This window comes from Sesamum indicum, linkage group LG13 (genome assembly GCF_026168435.1).
Source record: "Sesamum indicum cultivar Baizhima isolate 11 linkage group LG13, ASM2616843v1, whole genome shotgun sequence".
Classification (NCBI taxonomy): domain Eukaryota; kingdom Viridiplantae; phylum Streptophyta; class Magnoliopsida; order Lamiales; family Pedaliaceae; genus Sesamum; species Sesamum indicum.
Genome location: NC_142669.1, coordinates 11,581,748 through 11,597,638, shown reverse-complemented (window position 1 = coordinate 11,597,638; position 15,891 = coordinate 11,581,748). Strand labels below are relative to the sequence as shown.

Below are 15,891 nucleotides of genomic sequence, written 5' to 3'. Positions count from 1 at the left end.
TTGCACGGACTTCCTACCACACTAGCATAATAGATCGTTTGCGTGTAATTGACTCATTCAACAACAAACAATACAACCCTATTTAATTTTCTAATTTAGGGCTTAAAAATACTCCTAAATAGAGATTTAATAAAATTTTAGATAAACATGTTGAGCTAAAATCTATAATTTACCAAAAAAATATTTGAAATATTACATATATGTCCTCTGCCTCAACCAGAGAAGATAATTGTTTAATCTCTCATGGATAAAAAGATTAAACTCTTAGGAGAAATCCCCAAACACTGAAAAACTTGAATCATATATTTCAAGAGTTGGAGAATTTTTCAATGATCCCATTTCTTCATATATTTTTACTTGTAAGAGTCCGCGATTTTAATTACGATCTTCAAACTTGTTTTATATGATGTCATTGCGTTCGTTATTTATTTTCACTTCATGATTCCCAACTATACCCATATGACTTGCAGCCACTTGCATTTTCAACTGTTGCTACTTTCTTTTGAGATTGTGGGCCTCTTTTGTTTGCATCTGTCGACAATTCTTTTCTTAATCTTTTACATTTTGAGGTTCTTACCTCACTCAATAAAATTTTTTTTGATGTCCTTTACCCTTCTCTAATTTGGATTTAGGTTTCTTTTAGGTCAGTCAAATAGTTGTTCCAAACAACGATTTTTCATGTTTTTCACAACAAATCATATATAGTTATGCCATTGCCCAATATGTATCACGTTGTATGTCTTCTTCTCGATTGCCTCTATTGCAAGTAACTTATTCTCATATGAGCATTCTCTTTTTCTCAAATAGGCTCTGCGTAACTAAATAGTCTTTTTTGTCATAGAATTTAATAGAAATGACCCATTTAATGTATTTGAAAAAAATTTAAATAGAAACTTGACTTTGTCCATCTTTATAGGATAGACCTAAAAACCTGAAGCCCTTGTGGTGGAGATTTCATCCTCATTGATAGCTGGAACCAAAGGAGCTTCTCCTGTTGCAGCCTTAATTCGATTGAATGTTGTCATATTGGGTCTATGTAATTTGATTAAATGAAACGCTTGCTGGATGAGAATCCTTACCTGCAATTTCTGTAGTCATTGAAATGAACTTGAGCTCCAAAATATCTCCTCATCTATGGTGGAGATTGTTTTGCCAATAATTAAATCCTATCCAACTAATCCATTTTGGAAGTGGTTCTGCTGAATTGTTTTGCCACGATTTCCAGCAATTGTTGGCCAATACAGTAGAAAGTACTGCATTTTTGGCCCAAATAGGACAAAATATTATAGCATTTTGTATTCCAAATGCTACAAGTTTTTTATATGTGGGATTACATGCGCTAAACCCGTAGAGTGTAGAATAAAAAATGTAGCACTCTCAATCACATGAGACTAAAAGTAAAATTTCACCTATCATCAGCTATACCTACCACCCATTAGCCAAAAAGAAAGTCGTAATAACTACTGCTCGTCATCCAATTCTCCATGAGATTTCCCTCTTGAAAGACAGAAAAAACTTGATAATTACATCTAAGGATGAAATTTAGTATAAATTACAATGATTTTCCCTATGATTTGACATATTCAAGAATACTACTCATTTGAAAAATTATAAATACTTTCTTATGTTTGATGAAGTTATTTAATTATTGGATGGAGGTATGAAATTATCAACTTTGCCCTTGCTACATTTTTTTTCTTCTTTTAAAAAAAATAGGAATATGTAAAACAAAAGTCGGAATTTTAAAATTATAAAAAGAATTATCTACTTAATCCATAAAAAATTCAAAAAATAAATAAAATTATGATTGTTAGTCCATAGGGGCATTTTGATCAGTTTTCACCACAAAAAATGAACGCAAACCTAATAGATTAGGTTAATTGTTAGACGGTTGTTAGAATCAGGTGGTATTTGTTAATTTTATAAACACAAGGACCTATTTATAACTATACCAAATCTTAAGGGAAGTCATTGTAATTTACCCAAAAATTTATTCGTATGCATCTAATATCAAGAAACTCGAAAAGTATTTCAATGTAATGAAATAAATGTGAATGCAAATTCTTTAGGTAACTCTGGGTGAGATGGGCACCACCCAAATCTTTCATCATCAAGAACCAAATAAATCACAAGTTCACAGTGAATGAGAGCTGAGCAACTACTCAAACAAGCAGGGGAATATTTGATAAAAGGGTTGCTCCTGTTTCCGCAAGTTAATGTGTGGAACATCAGCACAGAAGCAAAACCTTAATACTGAGGAACTATGATACATACTATCGCATTTCTGTAATACATATATGTATGTATATGTTTATACACGAATCCCACGATACAGACAGATACAACGCCGGAGTAGACATCGGAGTCTCAGCCTCATACAAACCTGCAAACAGCATTCACATCAAGCTAGATAAAGCCAGAAGCTGACATGCAAACCTCTTTAATCTGGAAAACCCAGCATCAGTTCCAGGAAAGAGCAGTGTGTCGTCTTCCTTGTGAGTTTCTATGTTCGTCTCCTGCCCTTTATGTTGCACATTTGATTGATGGTTGTAGTTTTCTAACTGAGCAGCAGGAAATGAGAAGAATTGCAGCCTCTCCTTTAAAGTTCCTGGGCAAGCAATTGAAATTTCACTTAGTGCAAACAGAGATGATATGAAGTTCTTACTAGTTCAGTTTTGCAGCCAATACGGTACAAAGGGTTTGTTTAGTTTCCATATTCGACTTACTCAAAAACCTGAACTATCCTGATTATGAATGGATTCTATAAGGTATTGTTAGTGATCCCTCGAACTTAAAGCACATGTATAAGCATCATCTTGTTCCTCAGCAGCTCGGCAGAGATAAACTTAACAAGAGAGTTTCGATTAAAACGTTACAGATGCTCTAGAGCAGTGATGAGGAGCTACCTATAGGCATGATGAAGCTAGTAATAACATAAAAATAGAAATCAGGAGAAAATGTAAATCATCTGAAAGTAGAAGACGATGCAGAGTGATTTCTAGCTGTCATTTCAATTTCCTGTTTCTTGTCATATTCACAGCACACAATGACAAGCCGGGCATGAAAGAATACAGTTGAAGGAGATGTAAAAATTAGTGTCTTAGAGTTCAATAATTGCAAAGTTGAAGAAGCTACAGAAGAATTTAAGACGGATAAGAGTGAGTGAGTTCCGAGGTTTGAAGAGAGAGAAAACATAGGCAGAAAGCATGCAAGAGGAACTGGAAGGAGCTGAATGAAAAGAAACAACGGCACTTAAAGAGATGAAGGAGAGATGTAGAAGAATGCAGGGATATGGAACAGCAATCTAACGGATGAGCACTTCTTCAGTAGATTCAAGAACTTGGGGGGAGACTAGTTGCTGGTGCCAGAGATGCTGAGAAAAACTTGCTGGATGAGTGTGGAGACATGATTGTAGAAGGTTAAAATGCATGGATATGGAAGATGAGGTGAGGAATGAGGAATGGGGATACATCACATAACGAAGCGCAGGTGGCGATCAAATTGAGTGTAAGGACAAGTACAGAAGAAATCAATTTAACAGTAGACGTAAAGGAAGGCAAAAGTGTTGCAGAAAGAGGAGAATGCAACCGACTAGGACATGAGGGATATATTCAAACCAGAAGTATAATATCACCACTTACCGCCACTACGGATATATTTAAAACAGAACAGAAAAATTCACCGCTTCTTGCCTCCTAACTAGACAACATAAGCAATATTCTCAGAAGGAATTTCCAAGAATGAGGCTCATGGATCCTCTTTTCCAAAATCGTGAATATACATAGAATGCAACCAACATACTTTCCACTACACAATAGCTTATATAAGTCTCAAGTGAGCTAGAAAGGTCCTCAAAGTAAACATATATACACTGGATCCTTCATGAGCATGATCAGAATAAAGAAATATTAAGAAAATATACACTTCGTAGAAGAAAAGCAATAAAACTCTAAATCAATTCACTGTTAACCCACTAAATTGAGAAAAACGGATGATGAGTGAGATGGAATAGAAACTACATTGGAGTCAGGGTTCATGATAAATGTTGATGAAGAAGTAGTAGGAATTGATGAAAGTAAGCACTGCACTTGACACCAATGAAATACTTAATTACATCTAGAAGACAACAAATGATAATGCTACATATTGTAGTATTAGAATCTCAACTACTTAAAGTGAAATCAGAGTTCCCACTGGTGGAGGGCCAAGAAATATACTATGTGGAATCCAATATATATATATATATATGTAAATTATATTTATATGTGTATATTATATGTATGAATACACACACACACACAGACAAAGAGGATAAGGGTGCTCAATATTTTACACTAAGATGAAAATTACATTAATAATGTTCAAAAACCTGACTTTGCTATCATAGAGATGCAAGAAATAAAAGAGAACAGGTAAAACAAGCAAAATCAAGGTAAAAAAATATGCGTCTAATATTTTACCAGCAGAGGTACTCAGGAACTGAATCTGATGAAATCAAGTGTCTGGTAGTTGGCTTAACCCTTAGCACCACAGACCAGCAAAAAATTTGGCAGGTATCATCCTTTTAACTCGAGTTAGATGTCCCATCCGTTGGGTGCTTAGCTTGTGTATGCACTAGCATCCTTTTATCATCTTTATCCACTTCTCTGTGATTGTGCTTCCTGTGCCACAGAGGAACCAGGAGCCTCTGTCAGAAACTGTTGCCAAAAGACATCATTGGCCCCAACTGGCACAGAAGAAATGGTGGCATCCTGTTCTCGATCTTTTGGCATTTCGACATCAGGAATTTTATTGGGGCTCATATTCACATCAATGCCAGATGGTGCTGGTTTCTCGCTGAAGTCTAGATCAATGCAAATGGAAGATATTGCTGGACTGTCAACATAAGTCGAAGATGCAGCCCGCTCGGGGGAGGAATGACAGTTATGCGGAGGTGACACTGACATATGGTACCCAGGTGAGCGAGGAGGGACATTCAGATCAGAGTCCCCAGATGATGCGGCCATTTCCGTAATAACTGGTGGGGGGGGCAGCCTAAAATCATGCGAATCTTCAGATGGAATTTGGTCAATCACATGCATAAAATTCTCCCAAAATGTTAGGGATGAATCCAATTTTTCAACCTGTTCCACATTTAACAATGGAAGAGACAAATTGCTTAAATTTTCCATGACAGTCAAGCTCTGGTTCTCCCCTAGATTGGCTTTATCCTGCAAAAAATGCAAGGCTAACAACCTTCTCTTCTTACTATAAGATTCTGCATTTTCCATTATGCTTGAGGTGTATCCAGGTTTCTGCAATAACTGAGCCAAGGTGACCATCAACTGCCGCTGCCTCTGATCAATATTTTGCAATGCCTGCCCTAATGACCTGAGTTGATATTCATATCCTCGATTCTCCTGTTCATATCTGTCAACTTCTGACTGAAGCAAAAGCTTTTCCTGTTTCAGCTTTTCAATCTGGTTTTCGAACTCATCTCTTTCTGAATCAGTTAATGGAACTGGATTTCCTTGCCCTGAATGGCTGTGGATTGGCTTTCGCCTGTGTATATTCTTTAAAAGATGTCTCTGTCCTCGGATAAACTCCTCATTTGCAAATTCCCATTGATCGGGATCAACCTTTCTAAACCCCTGCAAATTTGAAGAAGTTAAGTCAAAATAGGAAATACAACAATCTTAAGAATTTAAATTTCCATCAGAGGAAAAACAATCAAAAGCCAATTGAAACAACCACCCCCATCAAGTTCCAACGAGTGTTTTATTCTTGAAGATCTCATTAGTTTCATTTATTAGCTACTTCAACACAATGCCTCATTCTGAACCCCAGACTACCAGGCTAATAGTAAACACACAAGTGAGAAGGCACACTCCATTCTTTCATAAATTTACTTCCACTTAACCAAAAGTAATCTCCAGATGATCACATAGTAAACACATCATACACAACACACACACAGCTCAAAGATAGGAAACAAGAAAAGAGAATGGCTCAACGAAGCCGAACTAACTATTGAGGACAAGAAATTTCAGGGAGCAAAGATCTTACATATGTATTAAGTTGCCTAATGAAGCTGGAGAAGTTGTTGTGCTTGAAGTACTTAGGCAACAAATCTCTGGCAAACTCAGGTGGATTCCAAACAACAAAACTGTGTCCCGTATGACTCCAAGAAACGATAGAATTAGTCAAAGGATCATCCACCATCTCATATGTCTTCAGGAGAAAAGGAGCCGGCGAGTTAGAACTACCATTTGATCCATCCATTACAATGATCAAATTACAGAAAAATATATATAGTTGACTTCGGAGCACCAGGAAGTCCTTGATGAATCCTTCTCTCTCTTGAGATCAACTATCTGATCTTTTGTTCTTATTTTCTCATTCATCCAATATTTCGACGTTCAAATTCAAGACCCTTAACAAGAACAGGAATCATCAATCTGAAGAAAACCGAAAGCCCACTTAGAACTCAGAAGAAACAAAACAATCCCTCAAAATCTCACCAAAGATCAATCTTTCTGGGTCAACGACGAGGAAAAGAGCCAATGAAGTATTGCAAAAACTGCCCAATAAATTGGAACACCACTCGCTCAACACTCGGATAATTTTAAACTGCAAGAAAATCGCGACGAAGAAAACAACTAAAGAGCCCAATTTTATCTTCACCAACCCTCTTGATTATCTCGTATTTTACGTCTATTGCAAGTAAAAATTTTCAAAACAGACCAAGAAAATGGACGAGTTGGAAAACACGAGGTTCTTGGACAGAAAGAAACCCAAACCCGAATGCAGATTTATATATAGAGGAACAGGAAAAGCAAAAATGGCGCACAATCGTCAAACTCTGGGTCTTTGACGATGCGGGCAATTAATGAACAGTGGAACTTGACTTTCAACGGCTCGTGGAGGAAAAACATTTTTTTTCTCAACAGTATTTTGCTTTGCTTCCATTGTTTTTCTTCTCTAATTAAGAAAAAAGTGATCACGGGGGCGGGGTGGAGTTGAATTTTCAAAGATGCTTTTCGTTTCTTTTTCTTGTTTATGTATATTTGAATAGAACGTTGAATTCAGACTTGGACTTGAGAGGTAAACGGTAAACAGAGACTCAGTCGTTCAATTGTCTTTACGGGCAAGACTCCATTGATTGGTGAGAAGAGAGATGGGATGGAAAAAAATAGGAAATGTGTAAGAGAATCTCATGCTATATTTGTGGTTGTTAGACTCTGATTTAGTTCTTCTTACCAATCCACGCATCGGATGGTATGATTAGCGACAGAGTATTGTCTGATCATTTTGTTTTTCACAAAGGAGAGTGGGGTGGCAACTCATAGACTCGTTCGGGATGATTGTGCCTCAAGTATATCGGACAAAATTTTTATAGCCGATTTTGAAACTGTTCGACTGAATTTATTTAAAACATCTTATAAGCTCCTACATTTTATAAAATGTCATACGAACTTATAAAATTTTGATTTTATTTTTAAAGTAAGTTACTAAAACATTTGAATTTTATAAAGGGCAAAAGACAATTTTCGTCCCACAGTTATAGGCCATTTTCGTTTTAGTCCCGTAAGTATCTAGGGTTTCAATTTGGTCCCGTAAAACTGAAAAATTCGCAATTTCAGTCCAAATTTCGCCGGAAAATTTTGTGGGTCGCCGGAAAAAGTCACATGCGATGCATGTGACTTTTAAAATTGGGGGCTCGATCCTGATTGGCTGAAAAAACTGACGTGGCGCATATGTGGCGCATAGGTGTAAATTAAAAAAAAAAAACGACTGACGTGGATTTTTAATCCACGTCAGCTGCTGACTAGGATTTAAATAAAAGATTTTCAGCCTAATTCAGCTGCTGACTAGGATTAAACACAACATCTGGCAAAGATTTTCCCTAATTCTCCTAATTCTTTCAAACCCGCGCCCTAACTCCTTCAAACCCGATTCCTAATTCACCCAATTCTTTCGAACTCGAGCCCTAATTTCCCTAATCTCCTTCGAACCCAAGCTGCGAAGACCTATCTACTCCCCACCATTTGTGAAGACGAACAAGATCAAGCCACTTTGGAGCGAAAATGGTGTTCGTTCGGCAGGATAGGCATATGAATATGCCTCCTCCTCAATACCGTAAGTATTCTCCATTTTCACTCCTCTTTTTTTATAGAGATAAATTGACCCTTGCCGGGTTTTGTTAATTGTTGTTTATATGGACCCTTGCCGGGTTATTTTTGTTTATTATCTATTTTGTGGACCCTTGTCGGGTTTTTTATTATTTGTGTTTTGTCATTGTCGGCCAACTGTCGAGCATGGTGCTTTTATTTGTTTGTTTTATGTTTTTAATGGTGTGGTCCCCTACAACTGAACCTGCTTTTGTTGCTTTGTGTTTTTTTTTTTGTTTTAAACAGACCCCGACACTGATTCCATAACACTATCTCTACATTATAATGGTGTGGCTAGACATAAACCTGAAGCTGTGTATGTGGGGGGTAGGGTGTCTAAATACGATTATGTATCACCCCAAGAGATCAATATTGAAACTCTAAACCTGTTTTGTGATAGTCTTGGGTTAGGGAAGGATAGGGCATTTTACATAATTGTGAATAAAGGCTTTAAGTTGTTGATTGATAATAATGATATGATGAGGGCATGGAGGAGAATTAGGAAGAATGATAGAGAGATGATGATTTATGTTGAAGTTATGGTGGGTGAAGGGGCTGTTGAGGAGGGGACAGGGGTTGCTGAAACTGAAATGGGTAAGGGGGGTGAGGAGCCCTTTACTTTTTTGGGGGCTGAAGTGAATGAAGGTGAGGGTGCTGAAGTGAATGAAGGTGAGGGTGCTGAAGGTGAGGGTGCGGGTGCTGAAGGTGAGGGTGAGGGTGTTGAGGGAGATGACTTGGTAGATAGCGATTATGAGGGAGTTGAGGGTGAATTAGAAGTTGGTGGTGAAAATGTGGGGGTTGAAAGGGAAAGTGGGAGGGTGGAAGGGGAAAATGATAGTGATGAAGAGGATGGGGAGTCTAGTGAAGAAGTTGATGTGGTGGATAATGACAGGGAATTAGATGAGAAAAGGGATTCAGATGGGGATGGTGAGGGACCTTCACATCCACTTTTCAATGTAGATGAAACATATAACCCCACATTTGAAATTGGCATGTTGTTTAGCACTAAAAAAGAATGCAAAAAGGCCTTGCAATCACATGCAATCAAGTCAAAAAGAACATTGAAATTTACAAAAAATGATAAAAGAAGGATCTATGCTGAATGTGGGGATGTTGATTGTCAATGGAAGCTGCATGCAATTAAAGTAAAAGATGAGGAGACTTTTCAAATCAATCTACTACAATCTCACCACTCATGCCCACAAATCTTTGATGTGAAAAATATGAAGAGCAATTGGTTGAAGGATAGGTATTTGCAGAAATTTAAATCAGATCCAAAAAGAAATGTGAAAGGGTGGAGAGTCGATGTGATAAATGAACTAAGGGTTAATGTGTCAAAATCTCAAGCTTATAGAGCAAAAAAGGCTGCATTGAAAGAAATTGAGGGTGCTCCTGAATGGCAATATAGTAGATTGTGGGATTATGCTAAGGAGATAAGAAGAACAAATCCTGGTTCTACAGTTGTTTTGGGGACAGAAGATAATATGACGGAAACAAGGTTTAGCAGGATTTATGTAGGTTTTGCGGCCTTAAAAAGAGGGTGGAAAGCTGGTTGTAGGCCTATAATTGGGGTGGATGGGTGTCACTTGAAGGGGCCTCATGGGGGTATTTTGCTCACTGCAGTTGGAGTAGATCCGAACAACAACCTGTTCCCTATTTGTTATGCAGTTGTGGATAAAGAGTGTAGGGAGACTTGGGAATGGTTCTTAATAATTCTAAAGCATGATTTGAACATAGTTAGAGATTTTGAATACACTTTCATGTCGGATAAACAGAAGGGACTTATGCAAGCTTTGGGAGATGTCTTTCCTGCGAGTGACCACAGATTTTGTGTACGACACCTTCATAACAATTTTAAGAATGCTGGTTTTAGGGGACAGGGACTGAAAAATGCTTTATGGAATGCTGCTAGAGCTTGTACCGTAACTGAGTGGAAGAAATGTATGGAAGACCTGAAAAAATTGTCTGAAGCTGCATATGATTGGTTGAATGATAAACCTCCAACACAATGGTCTAGATCTCATTTCAGTGAAATTAGCACATGTGACATGCTTTTGAATAATGTGTGTGAAGCGTTTAATGGTTGTATAATTGATGCAAGAGAAAAACCCATTCTAACCATGTTAGAATGGATAAGAGAATATCTCATGCGGCGGATGCAAGAGAACAGAGATAAGTGTGCTGCTAAGTGGAAGAAAAGATTATGCCCAAAAATTCAGAAAATCCTACAAAAACAAATAAATAAGATTTCTGATTGTATACCAATTAAGGCCGATGATCAACATTATCAAGTTTCTTGTTTTGATGGGAGTCAACATGCCGTGGACTTGGGGTCTAGAAGTTGCAGCTGTAGGAGATGGCAATTGTCGGGCATTCCTTGCAAACATGGTTGTTGTGCTATATACTTTCAGAAGCTTGATCCTGTAGACTATGTAGATGAATGCTATAGTGTTGAAACTTACAAGAAAGTTTATGCACCTGCAATACTACCAATGAGCCATGAAACACTATAGCATGAGACTAGCATCATACCACCTCTACCCCCAAATTTTGGTAGAGGTCCAGGGAGACCGAAAAAGGCTAGAAGAAGAGAGAGCGATGAGCCTCCAGCCAAAAAGAAAAAGAAGACAACACAGGTGCAGCGGATAAGAAGGAATCAGAAGACGGTGCATTGTAGGACGTGCGGGGGGGCTGGACACAACAGTACCAGCTGTCATCAAAGAATGCAAACTGAGAGTCAACAGGTACTTTATTTGCTTTTTTATTTGTAACTATTTCATTTTACACACATGTATTCTAATTTTCAGCGTTGCATGACAGGATCAAGCTTCTCATGAGGTTGGACAAACTCAAACTGAACAACACGAAAGAGCGACGAAAAAGGTACTTTCTATTATTTGTATTTAATGTTGTATCATCAAGTTTATATTACATATAATAATGCTGCTGGGACTTTGTATTAGGCTGGAAAAAGAAAGGTAACTGAACCTACAACTGAACCTGAAATTGAACAACTGGGACAGGCTACATCAAGTGTAAGTGCACTTTTACATGAAGTTATATTGTTACAATTAAAGAGAATGAATTTACATTTAAGTGCACTTTTACATGATGATTATAGGGATCTCGGCATACAAATATTCTCCCACCGTTGCAAGTACAAGATGAAGATGAGCAACCTGAAGCATGCTTGACTCAAGATCAGATGCAACCTGCACCTGTACCCCCTCTACCAGTGTTCATGCCTGGACCATCGATGTTTGAGCAATTACACATGAACAATCCAGGGACAACTTTGCAGTCAAGAGTCACAATCCGTGCACCTCCACCTTTTAGAGGAAGACAAATATTGCCGTCATTTTCTACGAGGCCTCAAACTGAAGCAAGTGAAGCAATATTGAAAGAAGGAGGGCAAAAATTTCTAAAGTTAAACAAGTGATGTATATGACGATGTTTTTGTTGTCTAGTGGTGTATATGACGATGTTTTTGACAATGGTTGTATTTTGTTCAACGTTATATACAATTTCAGATTTTTGCTTGCGACAAGTCAGTATTTTGTTGTCTAATGGTGTATATGACGATGTATATGACGATGTTTTTGACAATCCAGTTATCGCAATGACAATGACAATGACAGTATTTTCATTATGTCCATTTCGTACAATTTTGCTATCGCAATGTTTTGATGTTTTGATGTTTTCGCTATCGCAATTTTAATTAGGAAATTAAAATTGGGGAAATTGCATTTTCAACAGACTTTGTGGAAAGACTTTGTGGAAATTAAAACTGATGTTCAGCCTTTTCATTTCATTCCAAAAAAAAGCTTACATTTCATTACAAACTTTACAACCAAACTAAACCAAAAAAAAGAAAAAAATTAAAAAACAACAGAGAGAGCCCATCATCATCAACTTTCTCATAAATCGGTTGCTCGTGCGCAAGGCTTCAACATCTCCTTCCAAAGCATTGATTTTTCTTAACAATCCGGGAATAATCACCCTAGCTCTTTCACACATTGGTGGGTCCTCCCATAAAAAAAACCTACACCCTCCTCTCTGCCAAAATGGAAAACCAAAATATTATTTTCAAAACTAAAACTTTAAATTAAATTAGGAAATTTACCTTGTAATTTCGACATGAAAGAAACCTCCTCCCCGGATTGCCGTTCGTCCATGACGTGCGCATCACAGCTGCCACTCCACAGTTGCATTCCGTCGTGCTTGTTACAGTAGACATTGCTCTTCAATTTTGTTGGGTGTTCTAGGGTTCTTCTTGATTTTGGGGGAAATGGGTGAAAATGGTGAAGACGCTGCAATGTAAGAGAGAAATCCCGTCTGTTTGTGTTGTTCTTTTATTTAAATCCTAGTCAGCAGCTGACGTGGATTAAAAATCCACGTCAGTCGTTTTTTTTTTTTAATTTACACCTATGCGCCACATATGCGCCACGTCAGTTTTTTCAGCCAATCAGGATCGAGCCCCCAATTTTAAAAGTCACATGCATCGCATGTGACTTTTTCCGGCGACCCACAAAATTTTTCGGCGAAATTTGGACTGAAATTGCGAATTTTTCAGTTTTACGGGACCAAATTGAAACCCTAGATACTTACGGGACTAAAACGAAAATGGCCTATAACTGTGGGACGAAAATTGTCTTTTGCCCTTTTATAAAATGTTAGGTGTTTAACATAATAAATTCTTTTTATTGTATAATTACCAGAAAGAATATGATATTATTAAAATTAAGTAAATAATTATTTCGTGACGTGCGTTGTATTTGATTTTTTTAGAATATTTTTATAAATATTACAGATTAGTTTAACTCCAAATATAAATGTAAACTGATAATTTATTTTTCTTTTTACAAAAGTGAGAAATTTTTGACATGAGAATTAATTCAAATGTAGTGTAATATTGGCATTTCATGCAATGTTAGGGGCATCATAGGATTAAGGTTGGAGAGAAAGAGAATTCTTCGTTATTAAATAATAGTGTGAACTATGTAAAGGTTAAAATTGAAAATAACGAGGATATTTTTATCTTTTGGAATATCAATCATCTTAGAGTTTATAATATTGGAAATTTATCTCAGCAGTGATGAACCCAAATAAATAAATTCTAACTCAATTATTACAGGAAAGTTAGTGAGTTACGAAAACTCTTAATACAATTTATGTTACTGAATCAACAAAACAAGATACACAGACCAAATATTTACAAATTTAATAATAAATGAAAGAATAATAACAGAATAAGATAATTTGGCTCAAGAAGCCAAATTTGGTAGGATAGCCCACAACCACACAGACCGGCAACCACAACAACCGATTGCTTTTGCCCCAAAACCAACCACTAAGGCTAAGCCACTCAAACAACCACTAAGGCCTTAGTCACATAGACCGAAACACAATTGTCACCAAGAAATCAATCCACAAAGGACCACTCATAACACCACACCAGAATTCCACTTAGGAACAACCGGGTTCGCTTTCAATCGGAGCTAGAGAAGAAGAGGGAGATTTCTTAGTCAGGGTTATCTTCATCTAAAAAACCTCTTGAGGTATTTATAGAGGTAGGATTTAGAGATTAGAGATAGGGATATTGATTATCAAAAAAGAATTCGAGGAGAGTGAGAGACAGAAAGTTGACAGCGAGAGATGCGGCGGTTGAGAGAAAGGGAGGAAAGAGAAAAAGAGAGAAAGAAGAAGAAGAAACTAGAGAAAATCAGTGCAGAAAACGAACAGTCAGGGTAAATAAATTAGGGCTAGGATTTAAACAAAAAAACTTAAATTTTTACCATGATTAATCAATATTCGTCGTGGTTTTTAGTCATTGCCAAAACATTTATCATGATTTTGGCCATGACTAAAGTTTCGGCCGCACTTGTAGAAACAATGACTAATGGCCGTCGAGAAGTCGTGGTTAATTTGAATTTGCCAAGATTTTCTTCTTTTAACAATAGTTATTAACCGTAACGGAAAATCATATTTTTCTAGTGCCTGCATCATTTTTAATTTTCATAATTTCAGTCATTTGTTGCCGTAGTCCACCCTTCTCATTGGTGGAGTGAACTTCAGCGAACAAAAAGATTGAGATTAAGGAAATTAAAATGATACAAGACCAAAATACTGTCCCAAAAAGTTAAAGAATAAAAATATTAAATAACTTAAATTATGAGATAAAAATACATTTTATCCAAATTTCTGACAGTTGAAATGTAAAAGGTTCTGTTACTTGCAAAGGAGCATCCCTCCATTGTGTTATCTGCATAATAATTTAGGGATAAATGCAATAGATCTTTCGATAAATAATAACAATAAATAAAAATTCTTCATAAAGAAGGGGGAAAAAAAAGGAAAAACAATACGATTTTGTAAACTTTATGTTTTTTCTTTTTTCTTTTCTCACGATGAGATATAGACTTTGTAAGGGATAACTACAATTTTAGTCCTCAAACATTGCTACTAATTCGTTTTTTGTTTCTAAACATATTGAAATTTTATTTTAGTCCTTCAACTTTTAAAATACTAATAGTTTTAGTCCTAGGCCTAATTAGTGAAAATTTTTCCCTTTCAAAGAAAACATAAAGTCCAATTATTTATTCTCTATGCTCATGATTAGGTCCAACATGCTTTCGAAAATAAAATTAAGCCTCCAGAAATTCGTACTTTTCTTTGACCGTCTTGTTCTCGGGTACTCCATGTCCTCGATTTTACGGATTCCTCCAACAACACTATCGCAACAGATGGTTCATAGGTACTTAGCTCCTTCAGTAAAAAACGGCTTATTCAACCTATCTACCCAACTTTTACGCCTTATGATAGAAAACGAAACAGGACTGTGTTGTTTGTTACAGAAGGAGTCAAGAAGTACCTACAAACCATCTGTTGCGGTAGTATGGTTGGAGGAACTCCGTAAAATCGAGGACTTGGAATACCTACGACAAGACGGTCAAAACAAGATATGAATTTATGGAGGCTTAATTTTATTTTTGGAATCATGTTACGCCTGATCATAAGCATAAGAAATTCATTAGACTATATGTTTTTCTTTGAAATAGCAAAATGGTGAATACTTAGACTTAAGAACCAAAACTGTTGATATTTTTAGAAGTTAAAAGATTAAAATAAAATTTCAATATATTTAGAAATCGAAAACAAATTAGTGACAATATTTAAGGACTAAAAATATAATTGTCCCACTTTGTAAACTTTTAAATAAAAGGCAATCAGACTCCCTGTAGTGGGATTTATGAGCCTTTAAAAAAAAACAAAAATCCACATTACCATTTTTTTTCTGTTTCCTTTTTTCTTTTGGGCAAATAGATTTTGTACTTAACAGTAATTACACGCCGTAAAATACAATTAACCCAATGTCTATAATGTATAATCTCCTATGGGATCAAGGATAGTTCTCTGTGATTCATTGACACGGACATAATATAATATGGATATAACGATACGAAAAATTTAAAAAAAATTATAATACAACACAATATTGACACGGCTATTTATAATATATTTTTTTATTACATATATATTCTTAATGTCTTATAAAGTTGAAATATGTAATATGAAAAGTATCAAAATATAACATAAAATAAGCAGATATTATATTTAAATTCTTAACCAAATGCAACTTTTAAAAAATAGATACAGATTATTTTTAAAAAAATATGATGTGAAGAATTTCTAGTAATCCCACAAACTCTTTCAGTATTTCTACTAATGAAAATTTGTCGTG

General features: G+C 36.2%; 1 protein-coding gene across 1 annotated transcript; it reads right to left on the bottom strand.

Moving 5' to 3' along the window:
• Positions 1 to 2,061: 2,061 nt before the first annotated feature.
• On the bottom strand, positions 2,062 to 6,925 carry LOC105176832 (heat stress transcription factor A-4b). Its single transcript, XM_088877259.1, has 3 exons — positions 6,046 to 6,925; positions 4,461 to 5,630; positions 2,062 to 2,608 (listed from the first exon to the last, which is right to left on the bottom strand). The coding sequence occupies exons 1-2, from the start codon at positions 6,259 to 6,261 to the stop codon at positions 4,635 to 4,637; spliced, it is 1,212 nt and encodes a 403-aa protein (XP_088733385.1). The 5' UTR covers positions 6,262 to 6,925; the 3' UTR covers positions 2,062 to 2,608; positions 4,461 to 4,634.
• Between the last annotated feature and the right edge of the window lie 8,966 nt (positions 6,926 to 15,891).